Here is a 26,918-nt window from a genome sequence, read left to right as displayed (position 1 = left end):
AATGGTTGTATACTTTATTCCTAGAAGGATAGCTACTGTTGCCAGCTATTGGCCTCATTCCCTTCCCCTTCAAAGCAGTGAACTCTGCAGACTAAGGTGTATTATCTGTATTTTGTTATTATAAGAGTATGGGGGCAAGGACCTGAGTGAGATATCTCTTTCTTGTTCACAGACGTTAATACTCTATAGGACTTGGAAGGGGAGAGGAAGAGGTTTAGAAAGCAGACTGTGGATTTTTATACACAGCAAGGTTAAACATTTCTCCTCAGGGGGCTTGGCCACCATCAGTCCCATCTTTACCCTAACTGTTTGGAGGTAAACAAGTTGAAATTTGCAGAGGAGAACCTTCAGTCAAGAGTGTAATGGAAGAACAAATTTTGTAATAAACATGCTATACTTCTCAGTAATAATTTGACTTGTAGCTCCCTGAGGGATGTAGATTTTCCTTAATTTGAACTTAAGGATAAAGCCTGGGTCCAGACTACATGGATGTTTCCCCTAGGCCATTCCTACTGCTGTCTAGAATAGAAACATGCAGGGTTAAGGCGGAGAGTTCTACAAATTTAAGACTACAGAGAGTAGGACAGTTCCTCTTGGGAGGAAAAAAAAATTGAGGATAAATTCTAGATCCCCAGGCCAGAAAGGCAATAGGGGCATTAGTTCAGCCCTAACTCTTATTTACCTGGCTCTTTAAATGTCTCTGTATATGTCCAGAAGGAGCTGAAGGAAGAAGTGTGTTTTCTGCTACAGAGAAGAGAAACTGAAGGCTGCTTCTACAGGACCAGCACTAGGGGGCACCGGAGCAAAGTATACTGAGCATGACCTGTGAGATTGCCAAAGAGCTTCAACTCTGGAAATTAGGGGAACAGAGGAAATACCCATTGGTGAAACCCAGTGGACTTCCACTTCAAATAAAGATCTAATTCTGTTTTTGACATAGTCTTCTCATATAACTTCATGTTACAGAACACTGTTCACTGTTAAGTTATAATCTGAATTTAAACTTCAAATGTAACTACCATTCATAATCCCTCAAATGACAGTGTTCATGACAACAGAAAGAAGAAAAGTAAATTTTAAAAAGTACTCGCTAAAGAGCAATTTGGCAATGTGAAATTAAGCCTTAAAAGTATGTACAATCTTTGACCAAGCAATTCCATTTCCAAGAATGTAAGATGAAAAAATGCAAAACACAGAACAAGCTTTTGCACCAGAATGTCCACCACAGAATTAATTTTATTACTTAAAATGTGTAAACAATCTAAATATCCAAGAAAGCAGTAAAATAAATTATAAGCTACACTATGTACTATCATGCAAACATTAAAATATTATCTATAAACATTCAATACATGAAGAATATGTTATGTTAATTGAAGAGACACAAAATTATAAATACATCATAATCTTAATAAGACTGAAAAGTATGTAGGAAAAAGTACTGAAAGAAAATACATCAAAATATTAACAGGTAGTAAGATCTGGAAATTTCATTTTATGTATATAGTTTTTATAATGAACACATAAGTAAGAAAGCTCAAATTTATGAAAACCATTCTATCTTATATTTTACACCAAAACCAAACATGCATAATTCATTAATTAGAAATATGAGTGACCTTTTCAGAGGTTTAAATGAGTTTCTACAAATATAACAAAAATGAGCAGAGAAAAACAGCAGTCAGGTGGGCAATTCCTCACTAAATAAATGGCTCATTCGAAATTAACAGTTTTTCAACAATAAAAAAAAGAAATTAATTCATGTAGTAAGACTTTCATGTTACTTCTACAAAATCAATATTACAAATGTTAAATATATAGACTCAAAGGGTTTGCTGTATTATGTTTAAATTTCAGGAAACAAATTAAAGGGGAAAAAATGGACAGAGAATTTCAGGTGCATCATTAGCAAAGTTTTCCAAATACTTTGACTAAGCCACTGACATTACAAACTGAGCCATTTAAAAACCATGGTAACTTCCCATTTAAGCACCTTGAAGGATACAGAATGACCACAGAACACTGCCCTGTGTCATAGTTTTTCTACATACAACTGACAACTGATACTGTTTAGTGAGGAAGCAACCAGTGTGTCCTTAGAAAATTTGCTTTTAAAAAAACCAACTACAACAAAACTCCATAAAAAGTAGTTGTATTAAAAGCTTAATAATACAAGATTTTAAGGAGTAGTAACAGAAAGACAGTATGTTGAAATTCAAAGAGACTTGTGCTGTAAGTGTGATTTTAGACAACTCTCAATTTTTGTTAAGTATTAGGTTCCTTTTCTGTAAAAATGGGATTATAATATCCACTCTACAAGATTATTAAGTAGATTTAATTAAATTAGAGCATTTATATTAAAATGATTAATAACATGTAAAATATAAACAAGGTAAAAATAACAATGTCCCCTTATAGGTTTCATCAAATTATTTTCAAATTCCTTTATAGCTTTAATATTACATAAACAACAGAAGAATGCTGTAACAGCAAGTAAGACACAGAACATACTATGTAATTTTTTAGTATTCATCTAAGTCCAACAACTCAGTGAGTTATTTGTGATAAACCAAAACTTAAGATTAGAAGATGGAGAATCAAAAAATTTCCATAGTAGTAGTTTTTAAAAATTAATTTTTAAGATATTAATATTCACTTTAAATATCAACAACAAAAACAATCCCTCAAAAAGTATCAAAAGGTATAAATGGAAAAGTAAATTTCTCTCCTTGTGCCTGCCCCCAAAGAATTTCTACTCTCCAGAGGTAATCCCTGTTAAGATTCTTGTATATTTATCCAAACATCTTTAGTATAGCAGTTTTTAACTTTAGCGTAGGTTGTAGAATTCTAGAGCTAGAAAAGATTGGCGACACACAACTATAAACTTCATAACAAAGTAACCTGAGACACAGATAAGTGATTTTTCAGCTGTTACTAGAATATGGAAAGCCCTTTACAACTGATAAAATGCTTTGATATAAATTATTTATTTTAAAATTATTTAAGTGACTTGACTCAAGGTTATTTTCATTACTTAATGATGAGGCTGAGTCTATACTTAGGAATTTGATATTTTATCAAGTGGGATGTTACTAATACAGATTCATGTATACAAAGCTTATGTATGTGACTCATATATTTTCAAAGATATCCTATATCATATAGAGAATTAGAAAGTTTGACAATTCCTGATCTTGTGATTATTATAAATAAAAATCATTAAAATAACTATTTTAAAATAAAAAATATTAGCAATGGAAGATTAATTTTTCAAGTCTGTGTGTATCCTAAAGATTCATGTTTTACAAGGTTATCACTTTAAGCGAATCACTCTTAAACTACAGACACAACCAATACATGATTACTAAATATACTTTGGTTTCCAAAAATTACCAACAACTTCAAAGCGAGAAGTAACTTCCTGAGATACAGCTAAGCAAGGCGAATTTCACATGTGATATAAATGCACACAAAACCAAAATGGAAATCAATGAACACTAAAGCATCTAAAAGATGCTAGGGCACTGTTTATGGAATAAAGAAAACCAGTGTTAGCTACAAAATCTGCATTGCCATTGTGGCAATGACAAAAACAAAATCAGTATAATGACTAAAGACAAAAAGGAAGCTATTTTCATTAGGAGAATATATCAGATGAAAGTTAAACAGAAAAGCAAAGAATCTCAAAATAGCTCTGCTGCAACAGGATTTAAAAAAACAAAATATTCTGGACTTCCCTGGTGGTCCAGTGGTTAAAATTCTGTGCTTCCAATGCAGAGGGGCATGGGTTCGATCTCTGATCGGGGTTAAAAAACAAAATATTCAAAGAAGGAGGTCCAACAATAGATTCTTACTCTAATTATGGAATTTAATTGTGAAGGGACAAAATTTAAATTAAATGAAGTAAATAAGCACTAATTATGCTAAAGTTTTAGGCTAGCATATATTCCAAATTTACTAAAATGCAGTTATCAACATTCAGTTAAAAAAATAACTCAATCAAAATGATCTCAGTGGAATAACAGAATATAAAAGTCAAATAATCCAGGAACACATTGTATTTCTCCATCTATTTGTGTCCTCTTTGATTTCTTTCATCAGTGTTTTATAGTTTTCTATGTATAGGTCTTTTGTTTCTTTAGGTAGATATACTCCTAAGTATTTTATTCTTTTTGTTGCAATGGTGAATGGTATTGTTTCCTTAATTTCTCTGTTTTCTCATTGTTAGTGTATAGGAATGCAATCCTGCAACTCTACTATATTCATTGATTAGCTCTAGCAATTTTCTGGTAGAGTCTTTACGGTTTTCTATGTAGAGGATCATGTCATCTGCAAACAGTGAGAGTTTCATTTCTTCTTTTCCTATATGGATTCCTTTTATTTCTTTTCCTGCTCTGATTGCTGTGGGCAAAACTTCCAAAACTATGTTGAATAGTAGTGGTGAGAGTGGGCACCCTTGTCTTGCTTCTGATTTTACGGGAAATGCTTTCAATTTTTCACCATTGAGGATAATGTTTGCTGTGGGTTTGTCATATATAGCTTTTATTATGTTGAGGTATGTTCCTTCTATTCCTGCTTTCTGGAGAGTTTTTATCATAAATGGATATTGAATTTTGTCAAAGGCTTTTTCTGCATCTATTGAGATAATCATATGGTTTTTATCTTTCAATTTGTTAATGTGGTGTATTACATTGATTGATTTGCGAATATTAAAGAATCCTTGCATTCCTGGGGTAAAGTCCACTTGGTCATGATGTATGATCTTTTTAATATGTTGTTGGATTCTGTTTGCTAGAATTTTGTTAAGGATTTTTGCATCTATGTTCATCAGTGATACTGGCCTATAGTTTTCTTTTTTTTGTGGCATCTTTGTCTGGTTTTGGAATTAGGGTGATGTGAAACAGATCACCAGTCCAGGTTGGATGCATGAGACAAGTGCTCAGGGCTGGTGCACTGGGAAGACCCAGAGGGATGGGATGGAGAGGGAGGCAGGAGGGGCGACTGGGATGGGGAACACATGTAAATCCATGGCTGATTCATGTCAATGTATGACAAAAACCACTACAATATTGTAAAGTAATTAGCCTCCAACTGATAAAAATAAATGGAAAAAAAAATAAACTGAACTAGTAGGCATTAAAAAAAAAGTCAAATAAACTAAGTGAAAAATTCAAATAAACTAATTATGCATAACATATAAACTCCTGCTTTCAAATTTTAACTTACATATATACACTCTCCTTTAATCTTTTCATATAAAAGAATATTTCAAAAAACATGAAAATGTTATATAGTTTTAAAGTGGTTTTTGTTTCCAATAAAAGAAGATTAACCTTGATTTTTGCTTTTCAAGACTAAACTTTTAATAAAATAGAAAAAAACCAAGAAGACTACAAATATATCAATCTCCTTCTAACAAAAAATGAACAAAATCCTCAATTACTTCCAAAGGCAAAGAAATCCTCCTATCATTCAATGGAAAAGACAAAAAGAAAAAAATTCTTTCTCCAAGAAAAGAATACTCTGTATCAAGCAGTTGGTTCTATATGGAAATGTATTAGGAACACTGTTACTGGTTGAATAGCTTCTGTTTTGTTAAGCTGAGGATATGTAAACATCATAGTCTCTTTATTTGGTTCTTTATCAAGTGTTTGCTCTTTGTGCATATGTTCAAGCTCCTTTGATTTCATAAAACAATTGAAATATATTCATTTTGTATTTATGTCAGATAATTTCAATGTATAAAATATTTTTAGTCTGAATCTCTTTATGATTTCTAGTCTTCTTTTTAGTAAAGTTGATTTTTTAATATGAGCTCATTTTTCTTAAAACTCTGGAAAACTCTCTGAGGCAACTTCCTTCAGAAAGGATTTATATTTGATTCTCTTAGGTGCTTGGGGATACTACCATTATAGAACACTTTAAATCCAAATCTTATTTATTCCCTCATGAATGGAACTGGTATGAGTTTATTTCTAATTTACCCTTATGTTGGGAGTAGCTCTGTTTAGGATCCCAACTTTATTAAGGGACACGCTACCTATTAGACATTCCTCTTCAGGAGGGCTTTGGGAATTGTCTAGATTAGAAAATATTCTCAAGCTAAGCAGGGGTTAGTACTCTGCCTGACTTTCTTGGATCTGAGTTTCACTTAACTTCTGGTTTGTATTTTCCCTTTGTTTTGCATGGTCATGGGTAAATTAAAAATTAAAAAAAATTTTTATCCAATGATTTAAAATGTTCAGAAACAAAAGTGCTGTTTAGTTTGGGCCCCAAGGTGCCATAATGCCAGAACTGAAACCTACACACTATTGTCTTTCAATATTATTCTCTTTCTTACAGCATATCACCTATCAAAGCTCTTGTGGTTTCAAGTACAGTTATTTCTTAAAAGAATTTAAACTTCATGTACACATACAACTCTGTAGCTATTGCTTGAAAAACTGTTTTATCTTTCAAAGATGTAAAAATATATATACAAATAAATGTTTAGGATAAAACAAGAATTGATAACAATAATTATATATTTTATTAAAATTATAATAATAAAAATAATATAATGAGTTAAGCAAGATTATTTTGCTTTAGTAATAATCCTTCTGCCTACAGAAACTCTTACTTACTTTGGAAGGAGAACCATCAGTAATTTTCACCAACTGCCAAAGAATCGAGTAATGGGAACACTGCAGTGCCTGTACGACTATCTGTATCAAATAAAAAATTCAAACAAATGAGACATAATTTACGTTTGTACAATATTAAGAGAACAATATTTATCATAGTTTTTATTTTACAATAAAGTTTCAAGTCCAAATAGTTGTAGAGTTAATAAGAATGCACAAAATAATATTTAGTTAAAAAAGACAAACCAATCAATCTAGAGAATACAGACATAATGTATCTCAATAAATATGAACCCGAATACACTATGCTTTAAGCAAAAATGCATTGTCATGAATACTTTACTCAGTCAAACTTTTAAGAAGAGATTGAAGAAATTGTTTTACCCAAATGTCACACTTAATGATTACTTAATGCGTTTAAAGAGTTTTTAATATGAAATATAACACTCACACAGAAATGTGCATAAACATATATAAAACTTAATGACTGAAGTATATGAAGAAAATACTGTCACAGATTATAGGTTTGTAGATAAATGTGGATATTCTTTGATACAACACCAAATACTTCAATTTGCACTTGTGAGAGAAAGCAAATGACATCTTTCTCTTTTATGAAAATAGTTTGACCTTATGAGACTGCCTTGGAAATCTCCCAGGTTCCCTGGACCACATTTTGAGAATCTCTGCTCTGAGAACAGGATTGCAGTACCAAATTTTTGACAAAGTGGCTATATCTAATATTCTTTGACAGTTCTTGTGGCTCCATGTTTTTATCTACATTTGATATCACCACATGTTTTACATCTGGTGACTTTATTTTATGTATGAGTAGTATCTTAATGTCATATTAATTTATATTTTTCTAATAATCAACGGAGATGAGCACCTTTTCATTTTTTATTAGGACTAAAGCCCTATTCTATAAAATATTTATCCATATATTTCAGCAAGGCAAACAGTAGAATTTAGGAAAATAAGAATGAAGAATCATAATAAAAAAGAAAATTTCACTTTGGATAGGGCTTTTATTAACATTTTTGTTTGAATACATGATACATCTCTACTGCAATAAAGCGTATCAGATATGATGCTCCATTATTATAGTGTCTCTATTATTTTCCCCTCTAGATAGACTAAAAATTGTAAGAATGAATATATGTATAAGATAAATCAAAAGAGAAATCAGTAAGTGGAATGCTTCAGGAAGTAGAAATTTGATTGGTTTTACTTTAAAAATTTCAGGTTTCAGATCCAGTGCATCTTCTCAGCTCTGAAAATAACTCATCAGAATTAGAAGGATGAGTGGTGCTGCTTTTCATACAATACTAATGAGATGTCAAGGTTTTATTAAACATGATAATTAAATGCCTGATTTATGTCAGAATGTCAGAAACAAGACTTACTGAAACACCATCAACTTAAGAACATTAATGCTAAAGAAATCCTCTTACTACACTTAGAAGATACTCAATATGGTACACTTCTGGTCCTGAGACACCTTCTGATGATTTAAAACTTTTTCTTGAATTTGAAACTATCTGTATTGTTAGATTACTAGAAAAGTGATATACAAAGAACATTAATCAATGGGAAATTAAGATATGGAAAAAAGTATTGTTGAAGATCTGCTTAATTTTGGTTATATCTATCCTATCATTACAAATATAATTTCTTTTCATTCTACATTTCTATGACCTATATACTAGGAATTACTCAAAATGTATTTCAAAGTTGTGCACAAGTTTCTTAGATTTAGAAGAGAGAAATAGGTCACTTCAATACCTAGTTCCAATACAGCATCCCCATTTTAATTTTCAATACAATGGTATTCATCATATGTTTACTTCAGAAGAGCTCCACAGTATTATTTTAAACTAAAAAAGCTCATTTATTGGGAAATATTTTGCTTTCTCACAGTTATAATTATGTAACAATATAGTTGATCACACTTCAAAAGAAAATTCACAACTTTCTTCCAGGCTTTACATCAGTCATATTGATTTTTATCTCCCATACTAGCAATGTTATCCTAAATCTGAAAGCCATTTTTATTTAGCAACTTCATCTTTTTGTAGTACAGGTAAAACAAGAAAGACAAGCAATTAAAAACTGAAAAAGCTGAAAGATAATTCTAACCTAGGAGCAGGACAGTCCTTCTGCCTTTTCTTGACTAACACTGCTTTGACTCTAGAAAGGATCTTTTAATAATACCAAATAGATGGGGAAACAGTGGAAACAATGGCTGATTTTATTTTTTTGGGCTCCAAAATCACTGCATATGGTGACTGCAGCCATGAAATCAAAAGACGCTTACTCCTTGGAAGGAAAGTTATGACCAACCTAGACAGCATACTAAAAAGCAGAGACCTTTGCCAACAAAGGTCCATTTAGTCAAGGCTATGGTTTTTCCAGTAGTCATGTATGAATGTGAGAGCTGGACTATAAAGAAGGCTGAACGCTGAAGAATTGATGCTTTTGAACCGTGGTGTTGGAGAAGACTCTTGAGAGTCCCCTGGACTGCAAGGAGATCCAACCATCCTAAAGGAGATCAGTCCTGAGTGTTCACTGGAAGGACTGATGATGAAGCTGAAACTCTAATACTTTGGCCACCTGATGCGAAGAGTTGACTCATTTGAAAAGACCCTGATGCTGGGAAAAATTGAAGGCAGGAAGAGAAGGGGACGACAGAGGATGAGTTGGTTGGATGGCATCACCAACTCGATGGACATGAGTTTGGGTAAACTCCGGGAGTTGGTGATTGAAGGAGGCCTGGCGTTCTGCGGTCCATGGGGATGCAAAGAGTCAGACATGACTGAGCAACTGAACTGAACTGAACTGAACTAAGTAATACCAAGTATTAGTCTCATGACTAAGAATTTCTTCCAACCCCACTCTTCTGATCTTATTTTTGCACAAGGTAATGATGTTCCCGAAAGGACAGAGTAATGTATACTGCACGCTTCCGGGCAAAAATTAGTTAAGAAGCAGGACTGCTTTCTTCATCCTTTCCTCCCCTATCTGCCAGCAGGATACCAACAATCCTGGAGACCATGGGTCTCTGAATGACTTGGCTGTGCAGTGACACCTACTTCCCGTAACTGTGCTTTATGGTTATGTAAGTGAGAAATTACTTTCTATTGTGTTAAGCCACTGAGATACTAAGATTACTCTATTACAGCAGCTAGTATTACCCTAACCAACATAAAAATTAGAAAGCTTAAAGTTTTGAAAAGACTGAATTTGCCTGGAAAATAAAATCTGACAAGAGACTAATAATAGGAAAAATGATTATTACACTAAGAATGGGAAAAATGTTTATGTAATATATATGCATGTGTAGATATATATCATCTATGTATACGGGACATGTTTAAAATTCTGAAAACCTGGGGGCACAGTTCTTGAGGCGCTAGCCTACTATGTTCCCCCTTTGCCTGGCAAAGTAATAAAATTCTGAAAATCCACATAATGACTGGGATAAATTAAGACTCTTACTTTTTTCCTGTTTGTAAGACATTTTAAGGGGAAGGATGATCAAATTTTTTTAGTGGACAAGTTCATGACAAAAGAATGAACTGAACTTAATACTAGTCTGCTTCTAATATCCCAAACTGGTCTTTTTTATTTATCATATTTAGACTTGGTTAACATGAATAAAAAGAGCCTTTAAGGTAAAAGTTAAAAACCAACATGGTTTCATCAAAATGAATATAAGGCTGGCAAATAAGTACATGTAAACACGTTCAACATCATTAGCATTAAGAAAACATACATTAAAAAACACAGTGAAACACCAATACATATCTACTCAGATGGCTAGAGTAAAAACTGCTGACAATATGAAGTGCTGATGAGAATTCAGAACAACTGGAACTTTCATACGTTGCTGGCAGAAATGTAGAATGGTACAATTACTCTGGAAAATGGTTTGGCAGTTTCTAATAAAGTTAAACATATACTTACCATAAGACCCTGCAATTACACTCCTGTGAATTTACTTTAGAGAAATGAAAATTTATGTTCAAACAAAAGACTACACAAATATTTACAGTGCTTTTTGTTGTGATAGCCAAAACTTGAAAACAACCCAAATATTTTCAACTGAACGATAAAAACAGTGATACAGAGGTTGGTGCAAAAGTAACAGCAGTTTTGCACTGCTGAACTTTGCCATTTGATACTGGAATAGATTCTTAAATAAACGTAGTTATGTTGTACACCATTTTAATGCACATTTATTGCTTTCTGTTTTTTTTGCTAAAGACTTATTACTTGCTGTTTATTTTCGACTAGGGAAATTATGTTACCCAAAAATCAAATTCGATTTTTTTATTTGAGTTCAAAATGTGTTGTAAAGCAGCAAAGACAACTTGCAACGCCTACAACACATGTGGCCGAGGAACTGCTAATGAACACACAGCATGTGGTGGTTCAAGAAGTTTTGCAAAGGAGAGAAGAGCCTTGAGGATGAGAAGTGCAGTGGCCGGCCATTGGAAGTTGACAACGACCAATTCAGAGGATCACTGAAGCTGATCCTCTTACAACTACATGAGAAGTTGCCCAAGAACTCAACATCAACCATTCTATAGTCGTTTGGCATCCGAAGCAAATTGGAAAGGTTAAAAAGCTCCATAAATGGGTGCCTTATAAGCTGACTATAAATTTAAAAAATCGTTGTTTTGAAGTGTTGTCTTCTCTTATTTTATGCAACAATAATAAACCATTTCTTTATTGGATTGTGATGTGTGACGAAAAGTGGATTTTATATGACAACTGGCAATAGCCAGCTCAGTGGCTGGATCAAGAAGAAGCCCCAAAGCACTTTCCAAAGCCAAATTTGCACCAAAAGGGGGTCATGGTCACTCTTTGGTCGTCTGCTACTAGTCTGATCCACTACAGTTCTCTGAATCCCAGCGATACCATTACATCTGAGAAGCATGCTCAGCAAATCAATGAGATGCACCGAAAACTGCAAGAATTGCAACTGACATTGGTCAACAGAATGAGCCCAATTCTTTTCCATGACAATATCTGACCACGTGTCACACAATCAATGCTTCAAAAGTTGAACTAATTGGGCTACGCTGTTTTGCCTCATTCTCCATATTCACCTGACCTCTAGCTAACGGACTACCACTTCTTCAAGCATCTCTAAAACATTTTCCAAGGAAAATGCTTCCACAACCAGCAGGAGGCAGAAAATGCTTTCCAAGAGTTCTTGAAACCCTGAAGCATGGATTTTTTATGCTACAGGAATAAACAATTTCTCATTGGCAAAAATGTGTTGATTGTAGTGGTCTCTATTTTGAATAATAAAGACTTGTTTGAGCCTAGCTATAATGATTTAAAATTTATGGCTTGAAACCACAATTACTTTTTCACCAACATAAATATAGACACAATGGACTAACAATGAGCAGTAAAAACAAACCAACTACTGACTCACACAATACCCTGGATTAATCTCAAAGGCATTATGCTCAGGGTTTATACTATAAAATTTCACTTATTTGGAAATCTCAGAAAGACAAAACTATAGTGATGCAAAACAGATGAGTGATTTCCAGCAGTTGTATGTAGGTGGTGCAAACATATGACTATGAAGGGATAATATGAAGTTTTGGGGATGATGAAACTGTTCTGCATCCTGATTATGGTGGTAACCACATAAATCTATACATATGTTAAAATTCTTCACAAAGGAAGGAAGACAAGTCAGTTTTACTGTATAACAATGAGTAAGAATCAATGTGGCAAAGAGTAGAGTTTATAGTAATATTTTTGAGTAAATGCAAGAAAAGCACAAACATGGAAGCAAATTGTAGTGTTATAAAATTTTTTTTTTAATTGTAAGATTGAAAAACTCAAGCAAAATATTCAAACAATAAAATGGCTCAGTAGTAAAGAATCCGCCTGTCAATGAAGAAAACATGAGTTTGACCCCTGTTTTGGGAAGATTGCACATGCGAGGAGTAACTAAGCCCTTGCACTTAACTATTGAGCCAGAGCTCCAGAGCCCAGGAATCACAGCTACTGAAGCCTGCGCGTTCTAGGTCTATGGTTTATTTTGAATTAAGTAAACGAACTGAGATTCTTCTTTTTTTTTTTTGGCATATGGATATCGAGCCATTTCAGCACCACTTTTGAAAAGATCATCCTTTCTCCAAAGAACTGCTTTGACACCTTTTTCAAAAATCAGTTGACCATATATGTGTGAGTCTACCTCTGGATCCTCTATACTGTTCGCTTGATTTATTTATGTCTATGGGGTGGCACAGAGTTGGACACAACTGAAGTGACTTAGCAGCAGCAGCATCCTCTCTTCAATGTCACACTGAAACTTTTTATAGTCTTGAAATCAAGTAGAGTGAATCTTCTTCATTTATTTTTAAAACATTCTTTTGGTTATTTTATTTCCTTTCCATATAAATTTTAGTATCAAGTTGTCACTTTCTACAAAAAAATTTTGCTGAGATTTTAACTGGAATTGGAATCTAAGATCAGTTTGGGGAGAACTGACATTTAAACAACACAGAGCTTTCTAATTCACAAACTTGATATATCTTCATTCATTAAAATCTTCTTTGATTTCTATCATTAGTGTTTTATAGTTTTCAGTATACATATCCTGCACATATTTTGTTGGATTTATACTTAAGTATTTCACGTCTTTTGGTGCTATTGTAAATGGCACATATTTCTAAAGTTTCATTTGCCAGTGTTTATTATTAAACAACTGGCTTTTATACATTATAGTTTGTATCAATTCCATACCCTTATCTTGCCCCTCCCCATACCTTACACTACTAGTCTTAAACAGCTGGTTTTTAAACTTAAAAAGCAGTAAGTATAATGGCAAAATTTACAACAATTTTGTTTTTATTTTTATTGAAGTATAGTTGATTTACAAAGTTGTGTTAGTTTCAGGTATATAGCAAAGTGATTCAGTAATACATACCTCTGTGTGTGTGTGTGTTTGTGTGTACACAGATTTTTCAGATTCTTTTCCCCATAGGTTATTATGAAATACTGAGTATAGTTCCCTGTGCTATACGGAAGGTTCTTGTTGGTTATCTGTTTTACACATAGTACTGTGTATATGTTAATCTCAAACTCCTAAATTACCTACCCCCTTAAAATTAAGTTTTTTGACCACTACAAATCTCTAGTTTTCCACTGAGAAAGCCACTGTTAAAGTCACTGTTAATTTCTTATGTATCATTCCAGAAATAGTCTGTCAAGCAAAAGGTACATGTATATATAAATATTATCATCCTTTTAAACTTACATTATTCTATCCCTTGCCTTTTTCATAAAATTTCTTCTCACAGAGAGTATTATAGAAGAAATAACATCAACCCCACTCTTTTAATTATGACTACACAGTATTATACAGAATCAAAACAGTCCTTCCATAGATAACCAGTTTTCTGTTGCTGGACATTTAAAATTATTTTAAGTTTTAAATTTTTATAAGTAATTTCACAATGAGTATCTTTGTACCTATGTCCAAGTACATACCTGCAGTCTAAATTCCTCAAACTACTAATGCTCAATGAAAGGTATGTCCATTTTTAATTTTGATAGAGACTGACAAATAACCTTGCAAAAGGATCACACTAATTTTTTCTCAGAACGGTATTTGAAAATATGTCAGTATTGAAAAAACAAAACAAAACACAACTCCATAACGTTTTCTGACACACACATATAGTTGAAAATTACTGGAACAGAACCTAGACTGAACAGAGGATGAAACTCAGGTTGCTAAGACAAAATAGGCAGCTACCACTATGATCTGCAAGAGGAGATATGAAGGATGAAACTAAGGAAATGGCAGTAGGGCTAGAAGAATGATGACAGGAAGAGATATTAAGGAGGTAGAATTTTTAAAAAGATCAAAAGTCTCTTGAGGTTAAACACTGCTTCCAAGATACCCTTATACCTCCAGAACCTGACACTCAAACACATTTTTGGTCAATAAGGACCAGAGAATTAAGCAGATGTGTGTGGAAGGGTCGTGAAGATGTTCCAAAAGGTTCTGATATGGCATGCCCAAAGAATAGTCAGAAGTCGGTAAGTGAAAATATTTCTATGTCCAGTCAATGAAATAAGTATGTACTCTTTCAAGGAAAGCATGACCACATTGATATACTTCTAGAGAAAACAAGGTCCCATTATTTATATAATAAGTCTTATTATAATCATAAGCAATAACTTGACTAAAATTAAACTTAACTCTATGTACTATGTTATGTCTAAAGAAATATGTTGAGGGCTTCCCTGGTGGCTCAGTGGTAAAGAATCCACCTACCAATGCAGGAGACAAGTTTGGTTCCTGTTTCAGGAAGATTCCACTGTGCAGGAGCAACTAAGCCCATGCACATAACCACTGAGTCTGTGCTCACGAGTCCAGGAGCTGCAACTACTGAAACCTTCTAGAAACTCATAGAGCCTGTGCTCTGCAAGAAGAGAATCCACTGCAATGAAAAGCCCATGCAGGGCAACTAGACAGCAGCTCCCTCCCACTCACTGCAACTACAGAAGCCTGTGCAGCAATGAAGATTGAGCATAGCCAAAATTTAAAAAAAAAAAAGAAAGAAAGGTGTTGATTTTCAGTTCACAATGATAAGGTACCAGCATCTAATCTCTCCCCATAATTCTCACTAGAACAATACAAAAGAAATCTGGAAAAAATATAAAAATGTAAAATAATAAGAGTTTGACACGGGACAAACATCAGAAGGCATGGGATACTATAAACAGTAGTAGTAAACTAGCAGTAGAAAATTTGAAAAGACAATGAAAAGAATTTAAAAGCTTGATTTAAGAAGGTATGAAGCAGTTATGAGACTTTGGGCAAGTTAATGTCTATTTGCTTCAGTTTAATAATCAATAAAATGAGAATAACAATGTATATTCCATAGGGTTGTCAGGAGGCTTCAACAAATGTATGTATATAAAGACTTAAAATAGTACATGGTACATAATAAACACAAAACTAAAATTTTCTATTACTGATGGCTTGATAGGTACAAAGTTACTGACATGATTAACTTCCTTTTTTATGTGTTTAATCACACTATTGTTATATAGCAAATATTTACCAAAATAATTTATGAATTTTTCTTTATTGGCTATCAATTTTTAGAATATGGAAAGATAATTCTTGGAACTATGATTAAAGCAGAATTTTAATATTTAATTTTTCTTAGATATATTGCCTAAGAGGAGTTTTAGATAACTTACAGATATACTAACAAGAAATACAAAACAGGATAAGAAGAATTTAAATATTTAAGGTTTTTTGCCTTCATTTTTTTACCAAAAAAAAAAAAAATAAAGGGTATGACTATCACAATAAATTCTGAAATGTGCATTCTATACAAGCTAATGACTACTGTGTCAAGGAGTTGCAGTAAGTTCCATATTTTCCATAGGTTAAGAATTCATTAGCATAGGGCAGGGCCTAAACAGACCTTGGAACATACTCTTGAGCCAGAAACTATGGAAATGCTCAAAAAGATATTTAAAGCACACAGGAGCAGGCTAGAAAGAAATTCCATCTGGCTAAATCTACAACAACTTGAGCACCAAACTAAACCACCATAGTACTGTTTTAACCAGATGAACAGAACAGGAATGAAACAGGAAACCGTAAGTTCATTATGCTACTAAATTTTTAAAAATAAGCTTAAAATTTAAAAAGGTAAATTAATGAACAAATACATAAGTAAATAACTATTGGGAGTAAGGAAAAGCTCTTTCTTACAGTGGAGGGCCAACAAATAAATATAAAATAAAAGACAGAAAATCACCACTTAAATTACCATTTTGTGACTATCATAGTAATAAACGAGTCAGGCAAAATCATAAATGAACGCTCAAATTATGATGTCAAAGTTTGACAGGAAATAGGATTATATACACAGTCTTAAGGAATCTTCCCACAGATTACTTATGCATTAAAAAAGAACATGGCAACTCTACACAGGAGTTACTTGGCAGACCTCACTTACTAAAGTGACCAAAACTAATTATTACCAATACTGAACAAACTGCCATCATGTGCTTCCTGATGTGATTCACTGAAAACAGAGTATCATTTATGTAGCATTCCTGCCAAGAATGCATAATCTAAATCTAAACATGCAGATCAGACAAAACTAAATGGAGAACATTCTATAAAATAACTGGTCCATACTCTTCAAATGTCATAAAAGACAAGCCTGAATGACCACTCAGATTTAAAGGAGACCAAAAAAACCCCCAAAGATATTACAAAAATGTAATGCATTATTATGACTTGGATCCAGGGCTGGAGAACAATTCTAGAGTATTAATATTTATTTTTACACATGCATATTATATGGGGAGGAAGACAGAAAGAGGGAGAGAGCAAGTGCAAACGTGAGTGTGCAACTATGGGAAATAGACAACTGATGAACTAAAGGAAACAAGTTAATTTTTCTATTATAACTTTTTTTATAATTCAACTTTAAAAGTGTATTTTAAGAACAGCTAGATTTTTAAAAATTTGGTTTTACATATTCTACTATAATAGTTAAAATAGCACTGAAATGAGATCATGGAAAGAGGAAGGAAAAAAAGAATTCAGTTAATCCCAAACAGTGGGACTGTAAAACCTCTCATTGAAATGGTTACCATAGAAAATGAACAGTCAAACATAAAAGGACAATACAGTCCACAAAACAGTTGGTAAATAAATTTTAATCTATCTTCAAAATATTAAGCATAACTGAGGTTTAATAATAGTATACATTGTGGTAGTTTTTTGATATATATTTTGATATATATATGGATTCTAAATGAAAGGTACAGAATTGGAATCTAAAAAAGTAAGCTTGCATGGCAATGGCTACACACTCCAGTATTCTCACCTGGAGAATTTCATGGACAGAATGGACAGAATTTCATGGGCAGAATTTCATGGACAGAAGACCCTGGCAAGCTACAGTTATGGGGTCGCAAAGAGTTGGACACAACTGAGCGACTAACAATTCTACTTTTTTTTTTTCATGGTCCTATGAAGAAATGACTGAATTCATGTTTTGGATTTTCAATACTGGGTATCTAAAGAGATGTTTCTAAGAGCTGCTAAATGCTAAATAAAATGAATAAAAGTATAATCTAGTAATGATGTACTCAATTTAGTCATGCATACACATGAATAAAGTTTAAATAATGTGTCTAAGAAGTTAACAAAGCTAAAGCAAATGTCACATAAATATGTTCTTTTACTCAAAGAAATTAAAATAAGATGGGGTAAATAATGCATAGGTAGTACAAATAAACAACAGAAAACCGGCATAATCACCAAAAAATATTGTGAGACTATAACAAGTCAGGTCTAAAACAAAAAATGATACTAACTATAAAGCAATTATCATTCAATTATAAATAAATAAATTTTAAAAAGACCACTGAGAAATGATGGTATTGAAAATTAAAAATAAATTTAGATACAGTTATAATCTCCAGATAAAACAGCAAAGTGCTATTCTTATTCTCTTCTTGAGGAAAATAAGAAGACCAAAAAAAAGATTATCTTCACTCTATCACTTCAACTCTGAAGCACAGCTTACAGTAACAGTGAATTGCATTTAGGCTACTGAAAAGTTTGAGATAAAAAGAGGATGAAAGTTGGAAGAGTCAACAATAAATGAAGAACAAACAAGGGGTCAAATATTCAACATTTTTGCACAAATTGTAATAAAACATTTAATACAATCAGGGACATTTGTTATTAAGAGTGCCTACAAAGTAGAGATCAAAGACATGAATTAAGGCAACTTAAGAGTTAATCATAGCAATAATAAAGCACTGTTTGTGCAATTCAGTTTTAATGTGAATTAATAATTTTGTTACATCTACTGACATTCTTATTGCTTTAGCATAATGAAGTATCATCTAAGCATCCCATATTACCAAAACAGGAATGGATGAACTCACCCTTAAACATCATCTGTACCTAACCACAGGGATAGTATTAAAATTTTGGTCTATATGAATGAGTGTCTGCAATGTACAAAACAACTCTTACTTCTTAACAACAGATTGTTACTGTTAATTAGCAATAATTATAATTGCTAATTAATAACTCACAATTAAGAATTAAGAAATATTATATTCTTAATTCTCTGTATGATAGCTGACAGAATCTCTTTCAGATTAGAGAAACTTTTTCACTCCGACTCACATATGAAGACAAAAAAGTCTAAAATCTGCTAAAAGCCTCTAAACTTATTTAACTATGATTCTTCCATAAAAACTAAGCCATATCTAAGGTTTACTCTTATCAATACCTAGAACAGTGCCTGAAACACACATGATCAGAAATTTCCACTATATTAAATTGATCAAGTTTTGAAATTGCTTCTAGAGTAATTAATGGTGTTTATCCTAAAAGAGTAACAATACTTACTTCAAAATTAAATGTTCATATTAAACTTCTGCTACATTATAGCAAATTTTTTCTATTTTTTTGTGTTCAAATCTGAAGGTAAAATATACCTATCTGTAACACTCAATCACTATGGTGATAATTCTCAAAGGAGGTGGCTACATTTAAGAACTGTCAACTATGTTTCCATGAAAGGCTTTTGATAATCCTACATGATCTCAGAAAATCTTAGCTTTCTAAAATGACACAGAAGGACTTTGCTGGCGGTCCAGTGGGTAAGACTTTGTGCTCCCAATGCAGGAGGGTTATGTTTGATTCCTGGTTGGGAACTAAATCCCATAAGCATCCTGCAATGGAGTTGCAAGCTGCAACTAAGACCCAGCACAGCCAAAATAACTAAGTAACTAAATAAATAAAACGGCTTGGAAGGAATAATGATAAACCCCTACCTGTTCTGGCATAGCTCCATGTTCAATTCCAGTCTTCAATAATCTGTAGCAATTACCAAATAGATCCCATTTTGTGAGATCATGAGCGCTAAAATAAACAAAGATGCATTAACTTTATTCTAGAGTGGAGGAAAGTTTAAATTTGTTGAGCTCAGTTTCGATGGGGGAAAAATAACATAATTTCATTTTCTAGTAGAAGTGTAAAAGTTCCATAAGGAAATGTTCAAGTCTCCAAACTTAGAAGGAAAAAGAGAAAGAGGGGGAGAGACAAAGACAGAGAGAGAGAGAAAAGAAAAAAAGACGGAAGAGGGGACTGAGAGGAGAGAAGAGGACAGAGGTGGGTAGAGAAAGAGAGTAGAAGCTGATATTAGGAATTCATTAAGAGAAATCAATAATAATAAAACTTCATATATTTAAGTGAAGGTTACCATTCTTTCTAGTATATTTTAAAGTATATTTAAACTAATTCATTTACAATTTCAAAGTATAAATACATGTGTATTTTTGAAACAGATCTGTAATCATCACAAGATGGAGATAACAAAAGACACGAAAGACAAAGTCAGGGTAAGGGAAATATGGCACAGTTCAAAAACTTTAGTGTAGCTGTCTATATGGGCTGAGGACTTCTGAATGAGTTAAGACTGACACTGTAAATTCTCATGAGCTCTGCTACTAAAAACAGTATGATTACTGGCTGTCAACTTTTATTTTCAAGTGTCAAAATATTTTCTTAAAAAGGAGTTTTGACACTGATTGTCAACTTATATTTTCAGATGTCAAAATATTTTTTCAGATATGAGTCTGTTTCTCCATGGAATTCCAAAAATGGACTTGTGTATATAGAAAAGGGCTTAGATTTTTAGACACTGCTTTTGAAATGACTCTGAAGTATTCATTAAAGTAAGAGCTATACTTAAATATTCTTTTTCACAACAAAGTTCTTTACTTCCTCCCTTTATGGAGAAGATAAGCATGTCTCATTACAAGGGATATGCAAAGTAGAATTTGAAAATGATACCTATTTCACCGCTCTGAGCCTTTTTTCCTTACTCAAATCCAACTGTTCTGTCTACACAGTAAGAACACAAGAATAAACAGACAAACAAGACCAATTCAGGGAAAAAAGCATATGGAAATAACTTTTATGGCTTTTGTCAAAATTGTGATTCTTATTTAGCAAGCTTTCTAAGATATATGAACTGAAAATTATACCTACAAAACTCTAGCTTACAGAATAAGCCTATCTAATTTGTTAATAAAACTAATTATTTTCAAGTTTTTACAGTGTAGAGTGTACATTCACTATGCTGAAAGATAAATCTTACTCTGTAAGTAATCAAATAATAACAAAAAACTCAATTTATCTTGAGACAATCTGAATAATAAAAAATTTACATCTTAATATTTCTCTAAAATTTCCCATTGTTACATAGATGTTAAACATTACAATCAGTTTGTTTTATGTTAACTAATATAGGATAGTCACTAAATCTACTTTAAATAAAATGACGTACTTGTGAAAAGAGGTTAACCGCTTTAATGTAGAAAGAACATTGTAAATATCATCATCATCAGCTTCTTCTCCCTATAAACAGAAAGCAGATAGCACCTCACTACCATAAATTTACTCATTCTCAAATTCACATGAAAGTCTATTAATACATACCATATAAAGAAAAATTCTTTTAAATTATACAAAAAAAAAATTCACTGTTGGTAAATGAGAAAGTACAAATAAGCAAAATACCAGAAAATAAACAACACCTGTAAGTCCAACACCCAGAGATGATCACTTTTGCATTTTAAACAATGTCATAAATATGACTTTGTACCCTTTTCTGATTAATACCTTAGGATAAATTCCTTGAAACTGCTGAGTGGAAGGATATATACTTTAAAGATTTTAAAGGTTATTTCAAAGATTTTACTGACTGTCACTTACATGTGTAACTGCAAAATCACAATGGAAATTTTATAATAGTTGAAAAAAATTAAAAGTTAAAATTAAAAATAGGGGAAAATTGATTATAGGGATTAAAAAGAAATCCTATGAGCCTGGCTGTCAGGACATACAAAGCTGTGGGAATTCCAGGTTGCCTTATATAGACTGAAGGAAGACAGCAAGACTCAGGAATCACAGAAATAATCATAAAAGTCACCAGATGGAGGTGCTTGCTGCTTTCCTTGTCGCACCACTGGTGAGCAGCCATTCTTTATTAGCACAGGTTATTTTGATGTTCTATTCACTAGTACATCATAATTAGTTCAATAATATTAAAATGCAAATTAGATCTCAGGAATAGAAAATGAAAAACATGAGTTAAAAAAGCTGGTCTTAAAAAGATTTTCCTGAAAAGAAAAAAACAAAAAAATCTGCCCTTTATGAAACAGGTTTTTTAAAATAAAAATAAAGTGTAACTAAGGCTGATCTTTATAAAATGAACTGCAATAAAGCTGCCAAGCTGTGAAAACATTAGAGAATTCTACTAAATTTTATTTTAAAATGGAAAAAATTTACAAACTCAGCTACCTTGAATAATTATTAGCCAAAATTATTATATGTACACATTAACTTTAAGACCAACCTCTTGCAATAGATCTTCCACAGAATGATTGAATCGATCTACAAACTCATCAATCAGTTGGCTTCGAGCTATGTCAACTCTGTTCTGGATGGTATACTCTTCACTGCATAAGATGCTATAGGTTTTACTGCAGGCTTCCAGAACATCTGATTCTACATGTTTCTCCACAACAAATTTAATCTGTTTTAATAAAGCATCTAGATGCTGCAGAGGAAAAAAAACTATGATATTTAGATTAATAACAAAAAAACAAAACAGCATCTGTCTACATATTACATAAGCCTACATATTACATGAAAATAAAATAATCCAGTTAATAAAACAGACTATAATAGCAGAATTTCAATTTTAAAGTTTCTTACCTTTTCCATTCTACCTGTGCTATAAATTTCTAGATCAAAATACTGTGGGATTTGTAGCAAGTTTGCTACCTTCTCTGCGTCTGCAGAATACTAGAAGAAGAAGCAAAGAAAAAGATGTAACTACTTTAACAGTACAGTGTAGTAAGCAAATTTTGCGGCATACTATCACAAAACTGAAAATGGAAACTGTACCTTTGACAGCAACATAGGCAGTGTGATAATAAAATGCTCAGTCAATTTGTTTCTATCATCAATCTGAGTTTTCCTTTCTTTGGCAGTTAGCACCTAGAAATCAATTTAAATGTGTAAAGAGTAAGTGTTATGTACTAATTTATAAATCTAGAATGTTACAAAGATGATGAAGCAATGGCAGATAATATAACAGAATTTTCAGAAAAGCTTCACTACTAAAATAAATGTATCTAGTTTCACACAAATTAATAATAAACATGTACTCGTCCTTTATTAAATAGCTACTTATTTTAGATAAATTATTACTTGTTTAGATTGAATCAGAACAAAAACATTTATAAAAAACCACCTACAATATTTGAGACAGAGGGGTACAGCCTGTGGTCACTGAGCAGACTCGAGCCCTTCACCTTAACCTGTACGCAACTAGTTAAACCGTGAAAATGAAGTCGCTCAGTCATGTCCGACTCTTTGCGACCCCGTGGACTGGTAGCCTACCAGGCTCCTCCGTCCATGGGATTCTCCAGGCAAGAATACTGGAGTGGGTTGCCATTTCCTTCTCTAGGGGATCTTCCCGACCCAGGGATCGAACCTGGGTCTCCCGCATTGCAGGCAGACGATTTAACCTCTGAGCCACCAGGGAAGCCCCATAGGGAACCATAGGTGGTTCCAAAAATAAAACATTAAAATGCAGGCTCAGTGAGGATAATTATTTCCCCAAAGTATTCTGCAGTTTGAAGGAATTTACCACCATGATTTTCAATGATTTTACAGGACAGAAACATTCCAATATAAACTGCTACTTTATAAATGTAAACCTCAATGTCTGATAACATATGAAAGAACAGGACATCCTATTTAATTGTTCTTTCAGGGGCTTTATTGCTTTTCAATAAAACCCAGGCATCCCGTTCCATCACTTCACGGCAATTAGATGGGGAAACAATGTAAATAGTGACAAACTTTACTTTCTTGGGCTCCAAAATCACTGCAGATGGCAACGGCAGCCATGAAATTAAAATACACTTGCTCCTTGGAAGAAAAGCTATGACAAACCTAAACAGTGTATTAAAAAGCAGAGACTTTTTTTTTTTTTTTGCCAACAAAGGTCCGTATAGTCAAAGGTATGGTTTATCCAGTAGTCATGTATGGGTGTGAGAGTTAGACCAAAAAGAAGGCTGAGCATCCAAGAACTGATGCTTTTGAACTGTGGTGCTGGAGAACTCTTGAGAGTCCCTTGCTCAGACAGCAAGGAGATCAAACCAGTCAATCTTAAAGGAAATCAACCCTGTATATTCAATGGAAGACTGATGCTGAAGCTCTAATACTTTGGCCACCTGATGTGAAGAGCAGACTCATTAGAAAAGACTGATGCTGGGGAAGATTGAAGGCAGGAGAAGGGGACAAAAGAGGATGAGGCAGTTGGATGGCATCACCGACGATGGACATGAGTTTGAGCAAGCTCCGGGAGATGGTGAAGGACAGGGAAGCCTGGCGTGCTACAGTCCATGGGGTCGCAAAGAGTTGAACACGACTGAGCAACTGAACAACAATTGTTCTTCAACCTCTTAAGACACAAAATAAACATTTTGGAATGATCTACCACCAAGTGTCAAGTTTAGTTTTGCATAAAATAATTAAAGGGGCTACACATAAAATGAAATGCATATGTATAGAAATGTTTTTAGAATATTGAGAAGTCTTGAAATTCATTAGACAATGTATGAAAGGTCTAAGGATACTAATTTTAGGGTAATAGCTATCATCAATTAAATGGTCATTGTGTCAGGCACTCTATGTACATGAACTCATTTAATCCTCATGGAATCTTCGATGGGAGAACAAAAATGGCATAATAACTATGAAGGGGAAACTTGAAAATATCCAACAAAACTGTACACACTTTTTTGCTTTGCTCCAGCTATCTTACTTTAGCAATCTACCCCACCAACACACTTAGTACAAATATGAAATGACACAGGACTATTCACCTCACTTTATTTCTAGCAAAAGACTGGCAACAACCAAAAAGACTCTCAACAGTGTATCTGCAAAACGAATCCTATTCAGACATAAGAAAATACAAAAAATCTGCAAATAAACTTATGTAGTAATACCCAGGATATACTGTTAAATGAAAATATAAAGTACAGAACACCCATAAAATATGCTATCTTTTGTAGGAGACAGGATATTGAAAGGGAAGAGGATGGAGAATAAGAATACATGTACCTGTATTTGTGCATGCATTTATCTATATTTGCAAAATGAAACACTGAAGGAGAGATAAAAAAACAAATAAAATTGGATACAGGTAGAAAAGGGGTATAGAGGGAAGTATTTAAGAAAGACTTCTCTAAACATTCTGATTTTTTACCTAAGTAAATTTTTTATGTATTTCAAAAAATAAAGATGAGAAACAAAATCAAAGAGGTAAAAACTCTGTTATCCCAAATTTAAGTCAGAAATATTAATATGAATGCATGATTTAAGCACAATGTATATATATATGTATTTCTTAGCTCTGTATACTAATGGTGCCTAGCGGAAATGATAACCAGTTGACAATGAGTATTTTAGTGAATCACAACAAACTGTGGAAAATTCTACAACAGATGGGAACACCAGACCACCTTACCTGCCTCCTGAGACATCTGTATGCAGGTCAAGAAGCAACAGTTTGAACTGGACATGGAACAACAGACTGGTTCCAAATCAGGAAAGGAATACACCAAGGCTGTATTACTGTCACCCTGCTTATTTAATTTATATGCAGAGTACATCATGAGAAATGCTGGACTGGATGAAGCACAAGCTGAAATCAAGATTGCCAGGAGAAATATCAATAACCTCAGATATGCAGGTGACACCATCCTTATGGCAGAAAGCGAAGAATTAAAGAGCCTCTTGATGAAAGTGAAAGGGCAGAGTGAAAAAGTTGGCTTAAAACTCAACATTCAGAAAACTAAGATCATGGCATCTGGTCCCATCCCTTCACAGCAAATAGATGGGGAAACAGTGGAAACAGTGACAGACATTATTTTTTTGGGCTCCAAAATCATTGCAGATGGTGACTGCAGCCATGAAATTAAAAGACACTTGCTCCTTGGAAGAAAAGCTAAGACCAACCTAGACAGCATATTAATAAATAAAGCAGACACATTACTTTACCAAAAAAGGTCCCTCTAGTCAAAGCTATGGTTTTTCCAGTAGTCATGTATGCATGTGAGAGTTGGACTATAAAGAAGGCTGAGCGCCGAAGAATTGATGCTTTTGAACTGTGGTGTTGAAGACTCTTGAGAGTCCTTTGGACTGCAAGGAGATCCAATTAGTCCATCCTAAAGGAAATCAACCCTGAATATTCATTGGAAGGACTGATGTTGAAGATGAAACCAATACTTTGGCCACCTGATGTGAAGAACTGACTCATTTGAAAAGACCCTGATGCTGGGAAAGATTGAGAAGGGGATGACAGAGGATGAGATGGTTGGATGGCATCACCGACTCAATGGACATGAATTTGAGTAAACTCTGGGAGTTGGTGATGGACAGGGAGGCCTGGCGTGCTGCAGTCCATGGGGTCACAGAGTGTCGGACATGAGTGAATGACTGAACTGAATTGATCCTTAGTGACAAGATTTTGATTTTTACATGTTACTCTCTATCAAAAGGAACTAGTGCTCGTGGGAGATTCCTCTTCTAGGGTAATGTAGCCTACAGTGTGGCTCCATTATCTCCTAGTATTCATGCCCTTAATAGAATCTCTTCCAAAAATGAATAAGGCTGACACGTGTAACCTAAAGAATACTGTGGGAATTATGCTATATGACTTTTGAGGTCATAAAAGACATAGAAGTGTATACTTTGTTCTTTCTTGGATCATTCATTCTGGGGGAGACTTGCAGCCTTGAAACAGTACTACTATGAGGTCAACATGGTAAGGATCTATGGCTTCCTATCCACAATAAACACTAACTTGTCAATCATGTGACTGAACCATTACGGAAGTAGTAAATTTACTATCAAGACTTCAGAGGTTAAGGCCCTGGCTATATCTTAACTGTAACCCTATGAGAGAATCTAAAGTAAAAACAGCTAAGTCATTAACAAATTTCTGACCTACAGAAACTGTATGAGACAATGAATGCTTATTCCTTTAAGCCTCAAAGTTTGGAGTACAGTTGTCCCCCTTAACTGTGTGGGATACATTCCAAGATGCCCAGTGGATGTCTGAAATTGCTAATTGTCCTGAACCCTTGATATAGTATGTTTTTTAC

The 26,918-nt window shown here is 33.5% G+C and overlaps 1 protein-coding gene across 1 annotated transcript in view; it reads right to left on the bottom strand.

The window, feature by feature from the left end:
* STAG1 (stromal antigen 1) overlaps positions 1-26,918 on the bottom strand; it is a 496,183-nt gene that overhangs the window by 36,371 nt on the left and 432,894 nt on the right. Inside the window, exons 17-22 of the mRNA XM_043474336.1 lie at positions 22,642-22,734; positions 22,450-22,539; positions 22,088-22,291; positions 21,017-21,087; positions 19,500-19,587; positions 6,624-6,704 (exon numbers count right to left, since the gene is read on the bottom strand). Of these exons, the coding sequence (XP_043330271.1) occupies positions 6,624-6,704; positions 19,500-19,587; positions 21,017-21,087; positions 22,088-22,291; positions 22,450-22,539; positions 22,642-22,734 (627 nt within the window). The remainder of the gene's footprint in view (positions 1-6,623; positions 6,705-19,499; positions 19,588-21,016; positions 21,088-22,087; positions 22,292-22,449; positions 22,540-22,641; positions 22,735-26,918) is intronic.

This window comes from Cervus canadensis, chromosome 7 (genome assembly GCF_019320065.1).
Source record: "Cervus canadensis isolate Bull #8, Minnesota chromosome 7, ASM1932006v1, whole genome shotgun sequence".
In the NCBI taxonomy this organism is placed as follows: domain Eukaryota; kingdom Metazoa; phylum Chordata; class Mammalia; order Artiodactyla; family Cervidae; genus Cervus; species Cervus canadensis.
Note: the sequence above shows the minus strand (reverse complement) of the source record. Positions and strands in the feature narration are given on the sequence as shown.